Raw genomic sequence first — 24,005 nt, forward strand, 5'->3', positions numbered from 1 at the left:
TTTAAATCACTACAAAAACCAGATTTAACCAGCTGGGCCATATTCTCTTAGGCAATGCCTGTTGACCTCCTCAGTCACAGCTGCTCAGATGAAATTCTCATTAGACAACTTATTTTCAGAAGCCAAAGGACTCTGATTAAAGATAGCTGTTTAGACACAATAAAGTCTTTCAGTATATATTTCTTTCACAATGTTATGAGGTACAGCGGAGACCACAAATAGTATATCCAAGCGTAACAGACACCTAACATCTGAAGGTATACTGCAAAATATTTAAGTATTTGACATCAACAACATGCATTACTCAAATTCAGATCCTATAGATGGACCAGAAACTTACTATAATAACGTTAAGAGAGACTTGTTGCTGTACTCGCATGGGGGTTAGAGCAGATGACTGGAATTCTTGAGTACTTTATTCCACTTCTAACTCTACAATTAACCTGACATATGACCGTATGTTAGCCCAATTCCCACAGCTACATTAACAATTATGGAGCTCCTCCCTATAAAAGGTGCTAACATGTACTATTAATTCATTCAAAGGAGTGATGCAAGACTTCAAGCCCAACAGATTTTACATAGCATAGAAATACATGTCTTTTCCCCATTACATTCATTAAAGCAATTATATTATGTATTTGCTCAAAAAATCATCAGGTGTTTTTCAATTTAGGTAAGCAATTTTGTGACAGATCAGGACTTATTACACAAAGGGCTCCTCAAAAGCATTGGCTGCATACCATTTTAAGAAAAGAACCCCATAGAAACCTATTTTAAAGGGCAGATGTTAAAGAGCATCATGTATGGTACATGTGTGATTAGGCTATTAATTAGGTTGTTTAAAAGAGACTATAAAATGGCAAAAGACTTTCATAATCTCAGACCTCATTTCCCCAACTGACTCTGCACTGAGTCAGTGGCAGCACCCATAGTCACAACAAAGATCAGAGTCTTAAAATAGTAATTATTTTTAAAATGTAATTTTATTCCAATCAAACAAGTATGGTGAGTTTACTTCTTTTTAATTCAGAGACACCTCTGAATACTGAAATAGCTATTCAAATCTGTCATAAGGATTTTGGTGTTCTTAGTCTAACAGAAGTTTAAAATCATTGAACTTCCTAATTGTAACATCCTGAAGAATTTCCAGTCTTTCCATTAATGATTTTTCTGTGTTAGTTTATATGGTACCAGTCAGATGTTCATTAATTATTTTCTGTAAAATAGAAGTGACCTTTGTTTCTACAGAAAATGCTGGATGGATTGAAAAGAACTTAACATGGTGATACAGTCAATTACCTTTGAACTTACAGGCAGACTTTAGAATAGTTTTCCAGTATAATGTGGTCCATAAAAGGCAAGATTATTTTATAGATCAGCAATGACCTTTATTTCACAGCTGGTATGAACATAGAGCGTGGAAGGCTCAAACTCAGTGAGGGGGATCTCTCTGCTGTGCACATACCTCTCTCAAATCAACTAGTATATACTAATACAGAGGATGTGCAGAAAATTCTTGAGAATTCATACAAAAATAAGCTATGCAATGCTTTAATCCTTACAGTAAGATACTATGTTTAAACTTTCTGATGCACATTTTTATTAGCACACCATTCAGTATACTCCTGGAAAAGTCTTAGCTGTGGTGTCACTATAATCAACAGCAACTTGTATACTCCTGCAGCAAAGTATGAGCCAAGACCTTTGATTAGCATGGAGTGTCGAACGACTGTTACTGACTGTAAAAAACAACTTTGCCAAAGTAACATTTAAAATAGTTTTCCTAGTCTAACCACCAAATCTAAGAAAGCAATTTTTAAAAGAGTGATCTTTACAGCTGAAAACAGACAGATGGTAGTAAAGAATCTGGGACACTCTCTCTTTAGAGATGTTTCACCAGCTTCAGAAAGGACACCTATAGAACACATTTATCTATGTGCTGGCATTTAACAATTATGCCAAGAAATTTGAAAGCCTACTTCCATCCCTACATGATTTTATCCCATATTTAAACACATGATTGTATCAGCATCAATTTTAATTGAAATCTACATTGCTACATGGAGGCAAGAGATCCTAAAGTGCATGGTTTGAAGTGCACTTTGACCATACCATGAAAGCGAGGAGGTAAAATCATTCTGAACTCATTCATATTTCAAAGAAAAAAGGGATTACAAAGATCTACTGCCTTGTGGTTCTACTGCATTACCAGTATTACAAAGATTGTTTCTGGGTTATTTTTAATGCCACAAAACAAAATTAACTGACAGAATCCACACAGATGCCTCCACACCTGTTTATCTATTCAGTGCCTCCTGCTCTCACATCTCTAGTTCAAACTCAGTAGGAGCTCACAGACTAGAAGGTATTGTTGCAGAAACAACCAAGACTTCATTCTGCTTGACCTGGGGACAGATTTTTCATAGTGGGCACTGGCCATGTGCACACATATACTGACAAACTCATTCTCCAATTCTGTTTAGTTCCTTTCAAGGCCAAAATCTTAGCAAAGTCAAAGAGAATATCTGAATAAGGACCGAATACATAAACTGCCTTGGAGCTCAAAGATTTTTCCTCATTTTTATTTCTCTCTTTTAACACTAGTAACAATATCCAAGCAGACTGTAAGAAAAATTATTTCTTCAGCCACAATTCTAGATATATAGGATATATAGGTCAGAATTAGGTACTCCTTACACTTAAAACTGTTACCCGCTTTCCTAGCCACAGATGCTGGGTCATTAAGATGAAAGATGAGAATTTCTAAGGCAAAACAAACCAGCTCATGTCTTATTCATTCCTATTGTTTAAAATAAACATTTATCTTTTTTAAAAGAAAAAGAACAAATACCACTGAAGAATACCCCTCACAACACTACAACCAGTTAAGAATTCATCATAACCTTTCAAGTAAGAGTTGAGTTTTCACCTAAACCGACATTCTTGCTTTGACTCACAGACAACCAACCCAATTTAGAAAGTTTTAAAAAACTGGCATATTTGTCTAAAATCCCTAATGGATCTTAAGCTACCATTGCCATGGTAACCTGTGAATAACTATCCTAGCCTTTGCCAATTATGCAATTTTCTGGCTCTTGATACCCAACACATTCTTTATGCCATAAAAATTGTAGGGTTTGGGGCTGGGGAAACTGTATCGGTCTTATCCAACACATACCCTCTTGCTCAGTCCTGGTCATTTCTTCTAGTTTCTTCTGTTTCAGTGTGTCCACCACATCTGCAAGGCTTCCTTTGCGGCGTTCTGGCGTTCCAAAATTAACACTGGTCATTAGCTCACTGCGGTCACGACCTCCTTCGTCGGGCTTGTTTGGTGAGGTAGAGGTATTTCGGAAGGAATATAGGGAACATAACTTATTACTCTCTGACTCCTGCAAAGACATAATACAATGTGAAAACATAGGCTATTCTCTTACATCAGAAGGATCTCAAACAGGTAAAAGTTGAAAGCATTAATTATTAGTCTGTAATACTAACAAGCCTACATATATACACCTGTTTCTAAAGTGAGCATTATGATTTGAATTTCTCAGTTTCGGTGCTTGACAGGGGCTCTTTTTTCCTTAAGGTCAGTCCTCTCCATGCTTCTAACAATCATACTTCATGCCTGAGATACTCCTCATCAAGGATTTTCCTTGTCAGAAACAAGCCACTTCAACGCCTTTTTCAATGAATGTAAGCTTTTACAGTTTTCTTTAGTTCCTTAAGTAGAGGCGATGCATGTAGCACAGAGAGAAAATACAGGCAAGACCAAATTATTCCTGGATAGATCCTCAACTAATGGAAAGCAACATAACTTTAAAACTGGAAAAGGAGTTAGGCCAATAATGACTGAGGAACAAGGAATCTACTTCACAGTTAAACAAAGCTTATGGTATGTGTCTACCCATGCTCATTTACTGCTCTTTAATTTAAACACTTTTCTTAAAGACTGAAGGTTATGAAGCTTCTATTATACAAAAGGAGAAGTTACTTTCCAGGCTAACATAGGCAAGGATAAGCAAGGAAATGAGTCTATGGCAGAACAAGTCACGTAGGCTGATGCATACATATTGAGACTACATGTATCAGTGAAGGTGTTGTACAGTCAAAAATGCAGAGAGAGAAGTAAAAAGAGTTCATCTCCCTTGTCAATACATAAAACATAGTATTTAAACAATAAACTTTAGAAAAGAAATCAAAAAGCAACAAGTAATGTCAATTCTCCTCAATTTTATATCACCCAACAGTCAAGCCCTTCATGAACTTCTCAGACTCCTCATTCTCCTACCCATAGGTGCAACATTCACCACATCACTGCTTTCACTCTTTCAGCTAAAACGAGCACAGATTCTTCAATTTGCCCTCAAAAACTCAACCATGGGAATTTCTCACACACTTCCCTTTCCAAAATTATTATTCTATCTTAATTTTTAATAATACCAGGCTAGGAGTGCTAAAAATTTGGGGGGGAGGGGAGGAAATCAAGGGCGTTTTGTTTATGGTATGCCTCAAACTCTCAGTGTGTATATTCAATGCCATGAAACAGATTTTCTTTAAAGTTCAAGAGTAATAATAATAGTGGCAATATATTTAAGAATTAAGAGATGAATTAATAGGTCTATCAAAAATCACATCCCCAATACATAGTGTTCCCCACAAACAATAATATTCCTACTACTCTATGAGATAAGAATACCCATCTACAGAGCAGTAAAGAAACTTGTGTTGGGAAATGTCCCAGGTGAAACGACGTCTGAAGAAAGATGGACTAGAGAACATTAACCTTCAGCAATAACATCAGACATAAATCTTTGCTTCAGTCTTGAACGGATTAAGAAGTAGCTGTGCAATGTAACAGAAGGAGCAACACTAACAATGAGCAAGTGTGGTAACTAAGGGCTGCGGACTGCATAGAAGGTGGTGGTGACAAATCGTCATCAAGCACAGCAGTATATGATCAGCACAGCACTATCATTGCCATTGGAGAAGGTGGCAGCATTTGCTAGTGATTTTGAAAACGCATTTATTCACTAAGACAGGAAACTAGAAAAAGACACTATTGCATCCCAGCAGAAGAGGACACCTGTCAACACATTAAGAGTGAGAGAGGTTTTGTAAGGATAGACAGACAGGTGACACGGAACAAAAACTTTACCTTGATTTTTTCATCTATCAATCATTAAAGAATTTTTCATTACATCCATTTGCATTCATTAAATAATCAAACATCACAAAGGACAACAATAGCTTAGACAGACCAGGTACAGAGATGAATTTAGAAAAGGAAGCCTTTTTCATCTTCAATTGTTTCTGAAAACTACTACTTCTTAAAACTTGGTCTAAGTTATAATGAAGATGAAAAAGCATCTCCTAATTTCTATAATACGTTTCCTCAATGAAGAATTAATACTACATAACATAGCATTTTCACCTTTGAAGACTACAGTATAGGAACAACTTAGTAATTTTAAAGGAGTTCTCAAGAAAGCAACAGCCTCTTTCAGTGCATGAAGCGTATCCATCAGGCTCAATGCAGGGTTTTTCCTGCTCCCAGCAAGGAACACTAAATCTATTGTTTAGGTCGGAAACAAGAAGATAAGGCTAATCTGTGGAGCAAGTAGAAATGACTGAATGCTCTTCCTCCTGATAACCTATTCTCTCCCTCGTCTGGACAGATGCATGGTCCAGCACAATGTTCCTTCACTGTTAAATACTCCAAGTCCTGACTCCATTAGGTAGCATGCCTACACTTCTTTTTCTTGCCCAGAGGACTGCAATGTCCATAATGAAGATGAGACAAGTTTAAACTCCATGCAAATGATGTACGTTTATGGAATGGAGGCAGAATGGCAGCCTTTGCAAGAATGAGGATCTGTCCAACTAATAGAGTATTTTATATTGTCAGTTTTGTGTGTAATTAAAACGTAGATTGAAAAATAAAATAATAAAAGGTATCCCTAATATTTTTGGTTCTGTTTGGCCCTACAGCTGTAGTATTGGGGTCACTAAATGGCTAATACACTTGCAGTGTATTATCTGAATTGGCACTCTAAGAAACCCAGCAAGGATGACTTTCTGAGCCCTATCTTTTTCTGAAATGAGAAATGGCTAAAAAGAGTGGCTGAGGATTCGGCAAGAGAACTGCACAAACTGAAAGGCATTCAAGGGATTAAATGGGCAAATGGAAAAAAACTGCAGACCAGTCCAGTGTAAATACCTTATCTAATAATAGCAGAACTCAGCTAGAAAAATCTAAATCAGCTGCATGTACAATTATCTACAAGAAACAAAACCAATTCCCATGCATCCTATGATTCTAGATAAACTTGTGAATAATCTACAAATAAAATGTAGCTAAAAAGGAAACATTAAAAGGCTTCAGAAGGAATTTTATAGCTATGCAATCAAAATAGATATTTTTACTCCTGTGTATCTACTCTTGGGAGCTTTGAGTTTTTAATCCAACCATATGAACAGGTTATATTGACCTCATTCATGGCAAACTAGACAGATCAAAAAATAATGGGGCAAGGGAAGCATTTTATTATATTTTCTCTAGAAAGGTGACTCAACTGTATGTGAAGGGAAGTTGCTGCTGCAGCGTTCAGTTTGTTGAAAATGAAATAAAGATTGCAGCAAATTTATGAATTATTTTCATTTGCTTGGTGGATCTTATAATCTTTTGTGGACCAATGCATGTCACATTTATGTCCCAGCACCTCACCCACTGCATGACCAGAAGTGCAACTATCACATACACCAGGTGCAGGCCTGGCTACCAAAAACCAATTTGCATTGACGTACACAAGCAGCATGCAGGTACCCTCCTAATGTAACTGAAAATACATCCTTATGGCCCAGTTATCCTCTGAAAAGAGACTAGTGGATCATGTGTGTTATCTGGGAGAAGAGGCATATCATCTCCACAAGTTGTTTGTTGGTCCTCTTGCTTTAATGCATAAAGTACTCTCACTACAAAATCTCGAGTCCAGAATGGAAAAGGACCACCATGCTTTTTTTACCATAGAACAAGAAAATTAATTCCTGGTTAAGGAAAGGAGAACCTGGTTCTTTTGAATATATTTCAATAATGAAAGAGATCATAGCCTCGAGATGCTTTATGAAGCCACCTTTCACAGAATGAGGCAGTCGCAGGTCATTTGAGCTGAAGAGACTAAAGAAAGGATGCTGTTAAAGGTATTTTTCATTCTTTTTCCAAGAGCATGGAGAAGAGGTAGAGACAAGTAAAGTGCCTAGACAAGATCAACTCTAATGTTTTCATTTTGCAAAATCCAGCTGAGCAATCCATCAGCACTGATGAAAATTCTCCATTCAAATCAACTTTTCTCAGCATACCTGGTAATAAGAAAATGGGCAAGAGAATATGACTGATATGAATGTCCACTTAATGTATCTGGACACAATCTGGTGCCCAAATTCATCCAATAGCTGCATAATACACTAGACAACTGACACAACCCTGAATTCTCAGGTTTAAAATTCGTGTATTTCTGTAAAATGGCATTTTAAGTCTAAACTTGAAATATAATATCTTCAACACATGACAGTCCCTTTGAAAGGTACATTTTTCAAGGTGTGCTGTGATTTTTATGAAACATTTAGTCTATGGACAAAAGATTTAACTCAGAGCACGCTTCTTCATCCAACATTGGTGAAATTTGGTCACAGTAAACCCTACACATTTTTAATCTTGACTACATTAGGATTCATTCAATTTCCAATCAAGATATATGACAATATCAATATATTAATAAAACATCAGTATCAAAATATTGTGTCCATCTGAAGCAGACTTTACTTCCAATAAGAATGGAGTGCTTAGAAAAGAAAAATTCAAGAAAGAGCTATGTTTTTAAAAATTTTCATTCAGTCTTAACAGAAAATGTTAGGTAAAAGTTTTGCTTACTACAGGTAACATAGCAAAGTGAGTTGCTTCTCAGTTTGATCCAAAGTAACATCTGGTGCAGATTGCTCCGGATCCCACCATACCCTTGCTAGACCATCCTCCCACTCACACGCTAATACTGGATAATTGTAGAACATCCGTTTATGCCCATACCAAAACACACAAGGTTAATTGAACAGGGATTTTTGCCCACCACAATGGTGGCATTTCCAGACTAGCCTTTAATAACTGGCAAACAATAATATTTGAAGACAGCTTATTACACAAAATTAGGCATAAATATGACTGTTTAAGGAACAATGTGTGTGATAATTTTACATCTTAAGCTTTCTTCTTTGCCTTACTATGTCAGATACAAAAATGTTTTAAGCTGAACAGGTATTTATTTGCAGAGATGACTAAACCAGAAAATCTTACTGCCCAGCAGCTGAGGACAGAAACTCGGTCTGGACCACTATTCCAGCTGCTTACTATTCAGCAGGGACAAAATTGAGTCTGTTTTTGAAATGGTGATTTTTAACATCAAGGTAAATAAAGGGCGTTTTTCCTGTATACTTTTCCTTGCCAGCCCATTAGCACAGACAAAAATTTATTACAGATCATTCAACTGACTGCGCTTAGTGTTTTGACAAAATGTCCCTGTTATAACAGATTAAATACTTATACACAGACATTAAAATTTAAGGATTAGGTTTCAAAGTGGAGAAAATGGAGAAAAAATAAATAAATGCACAAAAGACAGAAAACCAGAAATTATCAAGGCATGAATACTAAAATAAAATTTCAAGGCATGAATACTAACAAAAAATACTAAAATGGCTCACACAAGGATAGGCACCATGTGCATGAAATCCTACTTTACCTACCCCTAAAACCTCTACCTCCCCCCCTACTCATATGTCAGTAAGAAAACAACATTAAGATTTCCAGTGCAATATAGTAAAAGCTTTCCTAGGTCTATCCTTAGCCTTTTTCATGTTAGAGGGCCGGCATACTACTTCAACCAATCTCAAGCTTGTTTTGAATATATGGGGTCCAACATGAGTATCCTTAGTCTCATCAGCTTTCCAAGCTGCCTGGTGTAAACAGTGAGTGATCTGGTGGCCATTCCTTTTAGAGGTGCTGCAAATGGCTCAAGTATTGTTTTGCTAATGGCAGAAACAATTCTGAATAATTAGAAACAACAGCTTGGTATGAATAAAGAGGGGGACTCTTTGTGACTACATACATGGTATTTTCTTCATACTCCATAATAATTCCTTTAAAACTGTTATATTAAGATAATATGTATGGATATTTCAGAATGCCTCTTACTCTGAGAAAATGATTTTTTAGCATGTACATTCACTAAATTTCACAAGTTACGTTGGTAAAATTCTTCAAAAAGAGAGATGTTTAGTACAAAGGAAGGAAAATCCTTATACTTTCTTAGATGTTTCTGTTGAAAAGGGATTGAACAAATAATCATAATTTTCTTGTTAGTGTAAAAAAATATATCTTCTTATGTATTTAGATTCTAACTGTTTAAGTAGTTCATTTTCCCATCAGTGGTCCCACTGGTTTTAACAGGATAAATGAAGGAGTACTGCTGTAAGTGATGTAAATAAAGGTATTGAAAGCTGAACCAGTATTTTTCATATCGGGAAGCTAACGTTTATAGCAATATCTGCAAACTGAACCATGAGACAACTTGTGTCAACTTTTATGACTTCCAAAATAGAGCTAACACACACCGTTCTATCAGTGAAAGATTGTAGGCTAAAATCAAGATTCAATATTCTTGCTCCTTCCTTCGAATGGCCAAAGTACAAAACATAGGGGCTGAGAAGCGACATCTCAGTTTGGGGACTCCACAAGCATGAGGGGAGGTCTGGCTTGGGACAAATCTCTCTTTGGGATCCTCATAAGGCGTAAGGACGACCCACAGTCTGGTGAACTGGATTCTCTGGTCGAGAGCCTTAGAAGGGGGGAGTAACACGAGGCTGCAGGTTTTAATAAAGAGACGTCACAACCGCTTTAAAGAAGAAAACTCGGGAACTGCAAACACGGGCTGTACAAAATCAGGGTCACAGTGTTAGCAATTTAAGAATAACTACCCTCAACTTTGACTGAAAGTTGACGACTGCAATCCTATTTAATAGCCAGAGAGAAACCCGTTTCTGTAGGAGTTCAACTGAAATCACAGGATGAATGGCCAAGAAGAAGTAGAAAGCAAATATTACTAACATAAAATGTGTTAGCTGAATTGCTTATTTCCATGTGGATGAAGCTTTTCTGTTATAAAGGGATATTTATCTGTCTCTGCATTGAATGGGACACATGTAAACACCCCAGGAAAGTTGGATATCCAGAGTGGTTTTGATTCCAAGTACTAGAGGCATGCTGGCACTTGGAACTAGTCTGGAGTTAACATATAATGAAAGCAAATGTTTACAAAATCATTTCCAATCACTACATTAAATAAGGTTTCCCATTTCGAGGAATTTAATTAAATAGAATTAAGAGAAATTAAAAATCTAAGTGATCATTTCCAATTCTCATTCTATTAAAAAAAACAAAACAAAAGTTTTATTAAGAAAGATTTATTTAAATCCAAGGCTTGAGAATGACTGCTATGAGCTATTGAGAGAGCATCATTTGTAAAGTCTCAGCAGATTATGCTAGTGGGAGGGCAAATGGCAAGTAATGGAATAAAACCTCAAGTCTTTAACTCAGCATTTACTCTGATAAAACTTACACTGATTTCACTGCCAAAGTATAGGCTGAATAGAATCTGTAAAAGGCCTGTATTTCACCTTTTATACACATCTGAAAACCTCAAGAAGAAACAATACAACAGTAACCAGCAGTACTAAGCCAAAAAATAATATGCTAAATTAAGAAAAAAAAAATAACTTTAGTTTTGATGAAAGGTTTAAAACTGAGATGACATAATAATCAGATATACATGATACAAATATAACCTATGAATAGGCCACTGAAAGACTAGATATCTGTTTGGAAGGAATAGGCAGAGACTTTTTTTTTTTGATGTAAACTATGACCACTTAATTGCAGCAATCCCTTCATACTCGGTTATTGGAGCAAACCAAATGCATCCAGGTACACCAACTTTAGATAGAGAGATTTCAGAACGTTACAATTTTTCAACTATGTGATTTAAACCCTTCTCTTTACAAACGAGCAAATCTGTGAAAAATGTTGACAGGCATTTTGCTCCATTCCAGAACAGAAAAATCACCTCAGAATTGTTAAATACAATGACCAATCATTTCTATATGGCAATCAACTCACCCACAAATGATACACATAAACTCATGTGCTTTTGTAAGAGTTAGATGCTAAGGATTTCCTTAATTATCCAAATACCATATGTCCTAATTCCCTGTGTTTAGGTTTGGTAATAAATCACAACAATATTGAGACTTTGTGCCCTGGACTTTGGTTAAACGCTCTTATGAAGGAAAAAGTAATGGAAAAACCATTTACTGAGTAAGTATTTAGACTTATATTTTCATCTAAACTGAAACTGAAGATGCATTGTGATCAGTCCCAGCTGATTAGCACTGTTTACCTTTTGGGTAAATAAAGACACATATTTTGTGATGTATGCTTGTCAGAAGCTGCCAAACAAAACAAGGATTGTGTGGCTTGGATATTTCAGACCGCTTTGTATATATCCAACTTCCTCCTATTAGGTCGTCTTAGTTGTCCGACTTATAACTAGATCTATTGTAAATATCAAAATAAAATTTTTATTTATGTTTTTAGCAATATCAAATGCACATGGAAATCCTTCTCTGTATATAGTTACGTGACATGTATTACATGCTTTATGTTTCCCTTTTAGCATTTGCAGAGGAATGCATGCAGGAAACCAGCCTGCTGCATAGAGTACTTGTATTTCTTTAAGGTAAACACTGATGAAACATTTGGAAGATTGAAATAAAAACAAGACATTTATGAGACATAAAGGTATCACATAAAACTGTTGTGAATTACAATAACATTGGCTGAATCCCAGAATAGATAATCCTTATAAACATGCAGGAATGTTGTAAACTGTATATGAATGTCAGTGATACAGTACATTAGGAGATTCATATTACACTTGGTGCTGTGTAAGTCTCAGTCACTGGATTTTTCATGGCCTCAAAGATTAAAATAAATATATGTAGTATCTTTCCTTCCTCCATGAAGACATTTTATGTACACAGTTTTATTATGCTGAACAAAGATACCAAAGTCTGTTTTTTCTTGAGCTGTCAAAGTACAAAAGAAATGCAAAAAGTCCTTGCACAGATGTAGTAAAGTGCTGGATTTTATCTTTTGGCAGGTGCTCAATATGCAGCCCACATAATCACATGTTAATGACTGGAGTGTGTTAATCAGCATGCATACCTGATTCCTTCTTGCCCAAAGAAAAAAAAAATTTAACAATTTAGAGTGTGTTAATGCTTCTACTTTTGAAAAAATTCATGTCAATACACAGAATTGAATTAAAAACTTTTCAGAAATTGCTTTATGTTAAATAGGAAATGTTAGAATAAAAGAAAGAAAATTGCTACAGGTTTAGATGAACATAAACTATAAGTCTTTTGCAAAGAATTCAGGTGATGATTAATTCTATTTAAACAGAGTTCATCCTAGAATATAGGGAAAGGTTTAAAATAGACCGTGCGTTTGAAAAAAAAAAATGTAGTGTCAAAATGAAAATAATACCAGTATAGCAGGCATGCCAAAAAAGAACAATTATTTGATTCTTCTTAAAATAAAGTCAATTTTGTATTTCACCACCCCCATTAAGCACACCATCCTGTGCACTTTTAGGGAATTGTTTTATTATTTTAATATGAAATGTAAACACCTTTTTATGCTAAAGCTAGTAAAACTAAGTCCTTGATCTTTCATACCTTTAGACATGTGCTTAACATTATAGTTGTTGGTAGTCCTAATAAAGTCAAGTTAAGCACATACCCGAATGCTTTTTGAATCAAAACAACACACTTGAAAAAAAATTATTTCTATCTTTTCTGCAATATATGTCTCACAGAAGTCTATTTTATGGAAAAATAAAATATCATATCATCTGCTTTTTCACACCCTTTAGTTTCAGCCAAAACTTTGTACCCATGTAATTACATGTGAAGGTATTTATCTCTTTAGTTAGATAAAATTCTGATGCACTACCTGGCATGCAGAAATAATATCACAAGCACAGTAGAATTGCTTTTGAGCATCACAAAACTCAGATTTATACAAGTAAATAACAGCTGCATGAGCAATTTAGCAGATACAAATTGCCAGAGTTTAGGGCATTTATATTTGATGCATTTTATTTGCTCATATCCAGCCTATAAATGAACTAAAAATAAAAATTCAAAACATGTAATTGTATCTATAACTTTTGAGAATTTGAAGCCATGAATTTATATAACAACAAACTCACAGTGTTTAGCATGTGTAAACGTTTTTCAGTGATCTTTCCTAAAAACCTGAGTTTATTTTCCTGAAAGGGAAGAACTTTCAACAAGAGAAGTTAATAACCAGGAGGGAGGGGAGCAGCAGGATTGTGGTTTTTTTATGTAGAGACAGTAAGCAGTGAAACATTAAGACCTCCAGGATACCAACTATTTCTGCCTTTCTGGTGCCAGTAGTTATGTTAAAGCTACATGAAGTTAAATTCAATACTTGGTGATTTCAAATAATTTTAAAAGGAAAAAATACATGTGGCGTTAAGAGATCTTTACTTCTCCTGCCGCATAGACATCTGCCATCAGTACTGCTGTGATGTACCTGCAGGCACGGTGGAAAGGTAGCAAGCCTTTCGCTCTTTTGGCAAGAAGTCAACAAAAGACAGAGACCTGACATAATTATGGAATATATGTCAATGTTACCATTTGAGAGAAAATCCAATGAGACACATTTCGTTTCTAAATCTACGGGGTCCCTAAATGATGTTACAAAACATATGGGGAAACTAGCATGTATTTGGAGATAATTAACTTGTATTTGTATATGTATATATGTTTGATTTTCCTGTCACAGAGAAATAACACCCATCCTTTAGACTTGACTTGCTGCTGCGGTGCCTCGTAACAGCCTCTCACTGCATCATTCCAAGTAACAAAAGAGCAAAAAGAAGTGGATGCCCTCATTCTGTGCATGCACACACTGCCTATATACCCCCGGTGGTGGTCGGCAGAGGAGGAACACCAGTGGGAAAAGAGTATAGTTACCATTAAAGTGATACCTCATCATGTAGAGTGATGGGCGCAGGGCCTGCAAGTTTTTCACAACCCCTGTCTGTTACCAGATTGTTAAATTGGGATTGGGGATGGGAGCAGAATTTGCCTCTCTCTTCTTTCCACTGTTGGGGGGGGGCGCGGGGGTGCAATTCTGCGATTTGGAAGAAGATTTCAGATTTCACTAGGTTAAAGCTGCTCACATTTATTGTTCATGAGGCCCACATCTAACCTTTACAGCCATGGGAATACACCATCCCATTCCTTAAAGAAGATCAGGCCACTTGCCCATCTAATTTTGTATCTTATTGTTGGCACTGCTTTCTCCTAACACATTCATCATTTACCTCACAAGCTGTGTGGGGTTCTGTATAAAGATGGGGACCATTCCTGGTTCCCCAGTGAACAAAGCACAAATTATGATTCTCCATTTCTTTACATATTTACTAGTAAACATATTCTTGGGATACAATAATTTAGTTACTACTAAATTTAGCAAAAGTAAGTATTGTTGGCTTTCCACTCATCTTCTCTCAGTTTCTTGCCCCAAGAGAGCCAGGATTTTGATGCAATCTAAAAATATGACTGTTTCTTGCCTGTAACTCACTGTGCATGGAAGAAAGCAGGATAGTTCCCTCTTTATCTTTGTACCACTTTGCCCTCTTCCCTACAGTTTACTGCAGCAAACAGATACATCCTTAGCCTAAAATAGATTTTATTGTCTAGTAGAACTACAGGCAGCAGTAAATACCCATATGTCCAGGTATTTTTATATTAAGTTACAGTTAGAAATATACGCGTAATCTTTTCAGTTCAGCAATATGAAATTACAGAAATCTTTTGGTTGTTTTATTTTTTCCCCACTGTAACATCAAATTGGCTGGTGATACGATACTCGCAGTGTAAGTCATTACAGGTCTGACGTTACAGTTGTTACACATTGCTGAATCTGTCAAATGAAAAGGGAGCACAAAGGGAATTTCCAAATGCAGCTGCTATTTCCCATTTGTTAAATCCTTTTATTACACCATATAAGTACACAGCTGGGAAATACTATAGAGTGGGAGTTAAAACAAAATATTTTGGCTTCCAGACATTCAGAATACACAAAGGACTCAGTGGAAAGCAATGCCTGATATCAAAAGGGAGTGAAAGTTTGAAAACATTTCTAGCCAGTGTGGTTTTTTTATGGTAATACACAATGTAGTTTAAAGGTATTTTATATTACAGAAAGTGCTGCATACCATAAATGTTGGGAAAAAAAGTCAATCTTTTTTTTCAGTCAAATTGCCCTACTACAGTATCTTTTTTTCACCTAAGATCTGTACGGCCCTCGTAGCATGTTATGATGCATACTGTGTGCTCTCACAAATTCCAGTGAACTCCCTAGTAGTTTTGAGGGCACAAGGGATGCAGGATTGTGCCCTTAATTAGGTACCACATAAAAGAGAAATTTTTTTCCTCCCCATATGTCGACACAGCATTCTTTGAATTTACTATCTTATAACCAGACAACAGACATTATTGATGCATTTTAATGACAGCACTACTGTCTTTACTTCCAGTGTAAATGGTATGAGCAGGTGCTTCTTCAAATCTGCTTTGAAAGGATCCGTCTGGGAAAGGTCAGAAAGCGCTTGCCTTTGGGGAATTTAGTTTTATTAAGTAGAAAAGCGGTCACTACCACTGCACCTATCTCAAAATTGCCCAACCCACCTTCTGGAATTTGTCTTTCTGGAAAGAAACTCCTATCCTCCCTTAAAGGAGTATGAAATTGCCTTCATCGGGAAAATTGCAAGCATCTCTGAATTCTTTCTTAGCAACATTGATGTCTGCTTGGAGACTGAGGTGTTTCAGTGAAAATTTATGCAATTAATTGAGGCTTCAAGATTTGCTCATGAAGGACATAAATAAGGGAGAAAAAAAATAATCAAAAAAAAAAAAAAGTCAAACAAGTTACCCTTAAAGACAGTCCCTCAAGGAGAAAAAAATGTTTTTCACCACTTCACTGCTGTGATCTAAATAGTCATCTAACTCACCTGAACTGCAGATTCACTGGGACCTTGCTCTGTACATTTTAGATCTCTTTTAAGCGCAACCAAAACAGCATGCCCTGGAACTTCAGTTTTCATTTCTAGCCAAGCCTTGTAAATTCTACCCAGCTTTGAGCTGGGCAAAAAAATCTGTTTGGTTTAGCTGAGAGCTGCCTAAATAAAGATGACATGCATCCACCACCAGATTTAACCCAAGGGAATTGTGGAAACTCCTAATGATTTTCAGGACACGCATCTACCTATATGATGGAATATTTACTGAAAAAAGGAGAGAAGAAAACCAGAGTGCTAAGTCACTCAAGCAATGTTTATGCACCTGTTCTGAAACATGATAAGCTGGGTATTGATTCATGCCTGTCCAGGGGTACAGCAAGCGTTAACATAATAGTGCAGCATTAAGAAAGAAAACAGAGATTGCACGCTGTTGCCGTAAGTGTAAACCCACTTCAGAGCAATACAAATGAGTACAACCAGTCATACTGTAAGAGGTTCTATCATTTTGGCTTAAGCATTACTCCAGGTCCAAGGAACAGCCCGAATCAAAAACAAAGGCTTTGAGGGACTCTTAGAGGTTAGGAGTTCCCTTCTCTCTGGGACACAGAGTCATTTTTATCAAGGTTATTGGTGTCTTAAGACCAAAATTCCCAGAGTGCATATGCCTCCCTGAATGAATAGAAAAGTAGCTGATGAATTCACAGATTTACTTTTTTCATCAACAGACTCAATCAATCCTTTCTAGTCTGCATCTCACTTGCCCTCCTGATAACATAGAAGTTAAAATTATTCTAATGTTTATCACATGACTTGGGCAAAAAGGTGACTCTCCATCCAAAATGAGGTTCCATCTGAGAATTCTGCAAAATAGCCATATATACAACTTACAACTGACCTTGCCAAATTACTAACCTATAATCACTTTTCTTTAAAGCCATTTTTACAGTTGAAATTTTTCCTTCTTCATGACAGCAGCCCAAATACTTAGGAATATTTTAGGCCTGACAGAAGTTCTGCACTGGGTCAAATTGTGCATTACAGACTAGGTAGCATTTTTTGATCTTTTCGATCAATTGGATTTTAGAAAGAAAAAACCCCACTGTATTAAACAAAATTGGTATTATTGAAGTGCTATTATTTAACTAATTCCAGGCATCACAACTTGCATGAAGCATTCCAGTATCTATTTTGATTAATGCGTTAGAATTATAATTTCTTGTCAAATTTGAAATAAGTTCATTATTGTTAGAGCTGTCAAAAATTCTTCTACAATTGTTGTTTTTTAACCTTATTGAAAGCTGCTGATTCATACTGAAAAAAAAATACTTGCTGAAAAAAATCCACTCAGACATTTAATAAAAATATAGAAGAAATTTTATGAAAAGGCAGGGCATCGGTTTTAAATTAACTGTGTGAATTTAATGTCTGTGAAAGTCACTTTACGGAGAGTCTGGAATTATGATGTTCTAAATTTACAGAACACCTGGCTGCTCCATGTACCTTAATTCTGTTCCTCAGGAACACATGCAAGGAAAACAAATTGACTGAGATGCTATGCCCATTCAGTCTTCATTCAGTCTGCCCATTTATTGCAGAGTTTTGGGGATGCAGAGACAGAATTACAACTGCAAAACAATTGTATCTAGATACTACTGAAGAGAATACAGATAATAATTCTGATCATTGCTAACATCACCCATATACAAACTGGTGATCTAGAGCAGAAGAGCATGACATAGTTACTCATAAACACCTTTCCCCTCTATAAAAAGTTGTAATTTCCTATAAATACAGCAGGATGTTTGTGTCACCTAAAATGCCAGCTTCTTGTTGTGGTGTAAAGCTGTAATATTCTAGATTATGTGGGTTCTATTTCTGAGACAAGTAAAAAAATATATTAAAGTTTCTTCCTGCAGCACAACACTTTGCAGATGACAAACAGTTGTGAGCTACATCCTCCTGTCAGAAAATAATGCTTGAATATATGAGCTAGAGAGGTTATGACGTAAATCAAGTTATGAATGAAAACATGATAAATAGATGCATTTCCTTTCCGAAGGTGAACTCATCAAATGACCTCATTCATATAGACCTGTATACTTAAGAAGATTATACAATTGTAATTTACAATTACACCGTATTGATGTTGATCTATTACTAACACTGACACTTTAACATTTAAAAAGCTTTACACCCATGAAGGATTGCACTGAACATGTCTTTCAAAGTGGAAGTGAACAGTCTTTATAATACTAATTTATAAAGCCACAGTGAGAACTGTGAAACTCACCATTCTGTGTTGGGCTGAGATGACTCCATCCCACTCAGGATCTTGTTGGATGGTCGTGACCAGAGTTGGTAGCTCCTCAGAGTGAGGTTTGTTGTGCATTACATTATGTAGAGGCAGATGAGAGGTCGCATGCTGATCACTGTTGCCCTCTTCCTTGTCTCGTGATGCTAAGTCCTGGGTCATTGTTTCCTCTCCATCAGCTGCACATGCAAATGGAGAGGTAGCCTGCTTGGAAGACATTCTTCTACGAAACAAGAAAAGAAGACAAAATGAAAACATTGGTGTTAAATGAAAAGAATCGAGCTCAAAACAATCCTCTAAACAAACCAGCAGGCATTCTTGCCTACAATGGTTAAAATTAATCATATCGACAACAGGACTGTAAAAAGTACGGGTTTGAGAGATCTGGATCCAAAACACTGAGATAAAGTATTCATTGATGCCAAGTCAAGGTCAGGGCTAAGTTATATGATGCCATTGTATTCATTTAGATTTGTCAAACAATGTCATTTTCTCCAGCCATAAGAAAACAGTGATTTTATTGGTATTTTCATGTTGATTTTGCATAGGAGTTCAAATCTTCAAACTCTTACTCCCATGAGCAATCTGAAGGTTATAAGCAAACGTTTATATGAGAATCCATCATGCTTTCCTAACCTCATACCTTGCAAGCAGAAGATGTTTTCTACACAGATGAGAATTTTTAAATCCATTTCAAATTCTGCTAAATAAGTCCTTTTGGTTTTTGTTTAAAGCTGCATCTGCTCTTAACCTGTTTAAAATTTTTACCCAGTTTTACATTTTTTAAAGTGTTTTGAGGCGTTCATGTGAAAAGGGTTCTAAAACTGGTTTATTGAATGGATGGATAATATCTGAGTCATCTTTTATAGTTTGAACTAAAAATCTAAAATAATTATGTTTCATTTCATATTAGGCATCAAGTACAGGATATAGCTCAACAAATTACTTTAAATTACTTAAAAGTGTAATGACTAAACGCATTGATTTATGTTAAATGTCTTTTCCTAATAATGGCCTCTTGCTACTATCTTGTATGCAAACACAGCTTTCACCACAGTTTCTGCACTTAAATGCAAATATAAGTGACTTCAACTCAAAATCTGAACACACTTTGTTTAAAAATTCTATTAAGCTTAACTGCAACTGTTAAAACAGTCATTAATAAACCTGAAAGAAGGCAGCTAAAATATATCAGCTATTTTCCCAGGTTTTAGTAACTTTAGAATATCCATGACATTGAAATTGCTGAGAAACTAAGGAATAAGATCTTCACCTTAATTGCTTTTTAACAATAATTGATTTCATACCATTTCTTTAAAAATGCACAAATCAGTTAACATAGGAAACCACATGAGCATTTTTCAAATTAGCAAATCATTAACTTGCTAGTACTGTTTCTACAGACAAATAAATACTGATTAAAGGGTCTGGAAATCTGAGACTAACAGTTAAATTTACAAATCTGTCACATGCTTTCATGAATATTACAGTGAAGGAAATATCAAGTGCAAAGAAAAATAATTAAGTTAATTCCAATTTAAACAGTAGTTTTTATGTAGCAGCCTGTGTTTCACATAGGATTTAACAGCTAATGCTAAATTTCTCACAATTAATGAGGGAGTTCAGATTTAGTATCCTACACTGAAAAAAAAAATTAATATAGGATCAACTAATCTAATTATGTACAGTTCTATATGAAAGTATTACAAGCTTTGAAGTGCTTTGAAACATATTAAAACACTGATACCTATTTAGAATAACTATTCTGTAAATAGAGATAATCCGGCCTCTTAAACTCGATACTGGTGGGGAAAAAAAGGTTTGCATTTTCTTTAGGGGAGCCTAAGAGTAAGTGGGAGTCTAATATTAATGTTGCCAATAAGCAGAACTGAGGAATTTAAACCGTGTATTACATTCTTACTACGCTAAAGAATTTATGTTGATGCTACAGAGAACATGCCAAGAGTTCAGCAACCGGCATTATTGTACGTACTTCAAAAGGTTCTGGTCCATAATTACTATGATCCAAGATAAAATAAAAGGTTTACTTTCCCTTTTCTCATTAAAATAGTCATGTTAATGTAATCACTCACATGAAAATATAAGTCAACGCTCTATGCAATTTGAAAGCCAGACACGAAAACTGAAAGTCACAATAAAGGATTTTCCCTTTCTTTCACCTTCTCAGCAGATCTCGTTCCTGTTATAAACTGAACAAGCTTCTGTGAAAAGCAATAGCTATGGCTGTTTCTTCACCATAAATTAATCATGACACAAAACTAGAAATGAAAATGTCTCTTAAGAATAATTTCAACTACAAACTGCACCAATGAATAATAGTGCACAATCCTAATTAAACACAACTCTGCAGCTGCAAAAATAGGCTGAATCTGTCCAAAGCTACGAGTTGGCTTTAAAGACTGGTTTGTTAGGGACTGTTTTCTTAAGGAAGGCTGGGCCCTCAGTCTTAATCAGCCAATAAATTATTTCCTGCAATTACATTAAATAGAAAATTATCTTCAAATTGGGAATGTTAATTGAAAATCAAAATTCAGACTGAAGTTTAGAAATTACATGCTGAATATAATTAGTCTAGAAAGGCTTCACCTCTATTTCATAAACAGGCTTTTGGTATTTCCTCAAGTGACCATTCAGTAAAGCTATCTACTGGTAATGCACGATAGAGGAAACACTTTTTCTTTGCCATATACGCTAATATACTTTCCTCTTATCCATGATGTTTTAAACACAATTAAATAAAAACCTCTATTCATGTTCTGTTGCTGGAGTTGATTACATAGAGAAAAGGGGGCTGTGTTAACATTAAAAATAAAATTATATTGACAAAGTCACGGTCACTAATGATCTCAAGCCAAGCCATGCCCAGCAACTTTTTTCTGTACTAGACTAAGAGAATGGACGAAGAGCAGGGTTCAAACGCTTTCTAGCTCCACCTACCCTTTTTCTCCACTGCTGCATTATGGTCAGGCACGTTTTCATACTGCACTTTACCCAGTTACCTATAGTCCTGGAGCCTGAAAGGAAAGACAAGCTCAGGCAGGCCTCCCAGACACTTGCTCTCCTCATGACATATTTTTTAGGGATGTGTTTTGCTTCTATTTTCCCCCCAAACACCTTTGTTAAAACAGCAAGATTCAGCACATTAATTGTGGTCAGAGGTCAGCGCTTAATGGTACAGTTCAGGTTTTTGGTTGCTAGATTTTAAACACTGGGGTAAAAGGGACAGAGATGTAGGACACTGCTAGATCAAGCACTCCACCTTCTTTTCCCAGCACAATCATTAACTCAATCAATACACCTCAAGCGTACATGTCTTCTGAGGGTGCCAGGTTATGCACCAAATATTGATTATGCCTGGGTTTATAATCAGTAAATCAGAGTAAATATAAACTCTGTGACTGGGTGTTATCCAGTCAATTACTTCACGCAGGTTTTTACTCATTACCTGGTTGTTTTTACTTAAATGGGAGAATTCTGTACATGGAACTCCACCAGGTCCAAAGGCAGAGTTCAGCCAATAACTCCAAGCTTTCATCAAATTCAAAGGGAGAAGAATCTGGCCTATTTGAGTAGTTGATGTTTATGATAACATTAAATCACAGAACAGGTTGTTGTGTTAAAATGTTTTAATGTTAAAATATGAGTATAAATAGCAGTCAAATTTTAAGCCATAATAACTTCTCAATTTTACATTTAAAATATTCAAAATGCATTTGCTAAAATCCCTGGTGAGAGGAAAAAAAAAAAAATCAATGTTCATAAATAAGGCTTGTAAAGGGTATCAGAAATTTACTAATTTGCTTTATAATTTATTTTATTTTTTATGCTATTATCAATTAAATTCACACGAATGATTTAAAAAAAAAGTTTCTGATAAAAAATATCTCCCTAGTTATAACCCCTGCAAACAGGGGTTTATAATGGAAGTGCTGACACAACCCTAACTACAGCAGCGCAAATGGTGCCGCTATAATACACAAAATCAAGTTCTATTATTCTAAACTATCCTCGCTCGGGGGGTTTTCTTTACTGTGCTCCCAGACAAACTGCTGAAGCATGAAAAATTTAAATGCAATCAAGTGGGTCCAATTCTACTTTACTAGAACAAGTGTCTACAGTGGTACAATCTTAAAAGAAGATGCAACAGATTTGTTTGGTGCTTTTCTTTCTTTTTTCTTTTTTAGCTGTTTATTTATAATACTGTGCAGTGAAGATAAAATAAGAGAGGAAATTACACTCACATTATATCAGTATATTGATTACACAGCACACAATCAGAAAGAAAACTACATTGTGAAATTGTTGCTTTGGTTAAATTGACAGATTAGCTGAACACAGCAATCACTAAAGGTGGAAAATGTACCTAATGGATATGGGGAAAAAAAGGTGAAAAGGACCCTAATTATCTGAAGTCCTATCACCTAATCAACTTTGAGAATTAAAAAATCTTGATTTGGATTTTCCAAAACTGGAATAATGCATTTTGAACTCAAGACAGAAAAAGAATGGGATCATTCATAAAAACCTCAAGAAAGCTGAGGGATTGGACCCCGACTTCTGTCAGACTCGATACCGAGGTAGTAAAGCTAAAATTGAACTGCTAAGGGTTTTTTACCTATGTAAAACTAAACACAGTCCCAAACAGCTCAATTTTTTTATATATCTGACATGACTTTTTCTTTTAATCCAGAGAACAAATTCTCACTGATCTAATGAAGATTGCCAGTCAGTTTTCCTGTTTTCCTACAGACAGCGTGTGTTATACCTTTCTAAATACAAATAATATTTATTTTTGTCTAAGGCTTTTCTATGGTCTCAAATTCTTCAAACAATGTGTATCTTCTTTTTCGAAACAATTAGATGATATTCCTGACATGAAAGGCTTCAAAAGCCTAAAATTTTTCATCCCTGCTGACTGCTCAAATGATTAAATATTACAGTAGAAATTATGGCTAGACCTGGAGTTTTAGCTGCTAGACATCTCAGAATCAAGCCACAAAGTATTGACACAGAAAACAACAATGCGATAGCCCAGACACTATTTCAAAAACACATAAACTAAGCCATAACAACAAGATATATGACAAAGCACACTTGTAGTTGGCCGGAGACTCTAGCTTCTGCTCTGCTCCACCCTCACAAAACATTCATAAACCTAAAGGCATGTCTACACTGCAGCCACATAAATGACTGCTTTGTAATGCTGAGATATCCAACCTAATTTTAAACAAGTTCGTTTCTGATAGCACTCCAACTACAGTAGCGTGGTACTCAGATGGACTAATTCATCCTGCTTTAGTGACTGCAGTATAGACATAACCCAGGTCTACAGCTCCAACAGTAGATTGGAATCAGATTAGATTAGAAATACATTCACTTACAGAGCTTTTATGAACAGTCTCCATTCCTTTTCCCCAAAGTGCCAGATTAAAGTACTTAAGTGCATGATT

At 35.8% G+C, this 24,005-nt stretch overlaps 1 protein-coding gene across 10 annotated transcripts in view; it reads right to left on the reverse strand.

Annotated features, from left to right (window-relative positions):
* SOX6 (SRY-box transcription factor 6) overlaps window positions 1-24,005 on the reverse strand; it is a 337,876-nt gene that overhangs the window by 212,851 nt on the left and 101,020 nt on the right. For 9 of the 10 annotated variants that reach the window (XM_035890952.1, XM_035890951.1, XM_035890947.1 and 6 more), the window contains 2 exons: window positions 18,514-18,757; window positions 3,182-3,392 (listed from right to left, as the gene is read on the reverse strand). In XM_035890952.1, coding sequence (XP_035746845.1) covers window positions 3,182-3,392; window positions 18,514-18,753 — 451 coding nt within the window. In that variant the 5' untranslated portion in view covers window positions 18,754-18,757. Of the gene's footprint in view, window positions 1-3,181; window positions 3,393-18,513; window positions 18,758-21,492; window positions 21,517-24,005 lie in introns of those variants that run through there. The other variant, XM_035890954.1, reaches the window with a different exon arrangement.

This window comes from Egretta garzetta, unplaced genomic scaffold (assembly GCF_000687185.1).
Source record: "Egretta garzetta isolate BGI_Z169 unplaced genomic scaffold, ASM68718v1 scaffold133, whole genome shotgun sequence".
Taxonomy (NCBI): Eukaryota; Metazoa; Chordata; class Aves; order Pelecaniformes; family Ardeidae; genus Egretta; species Egretta garzetta.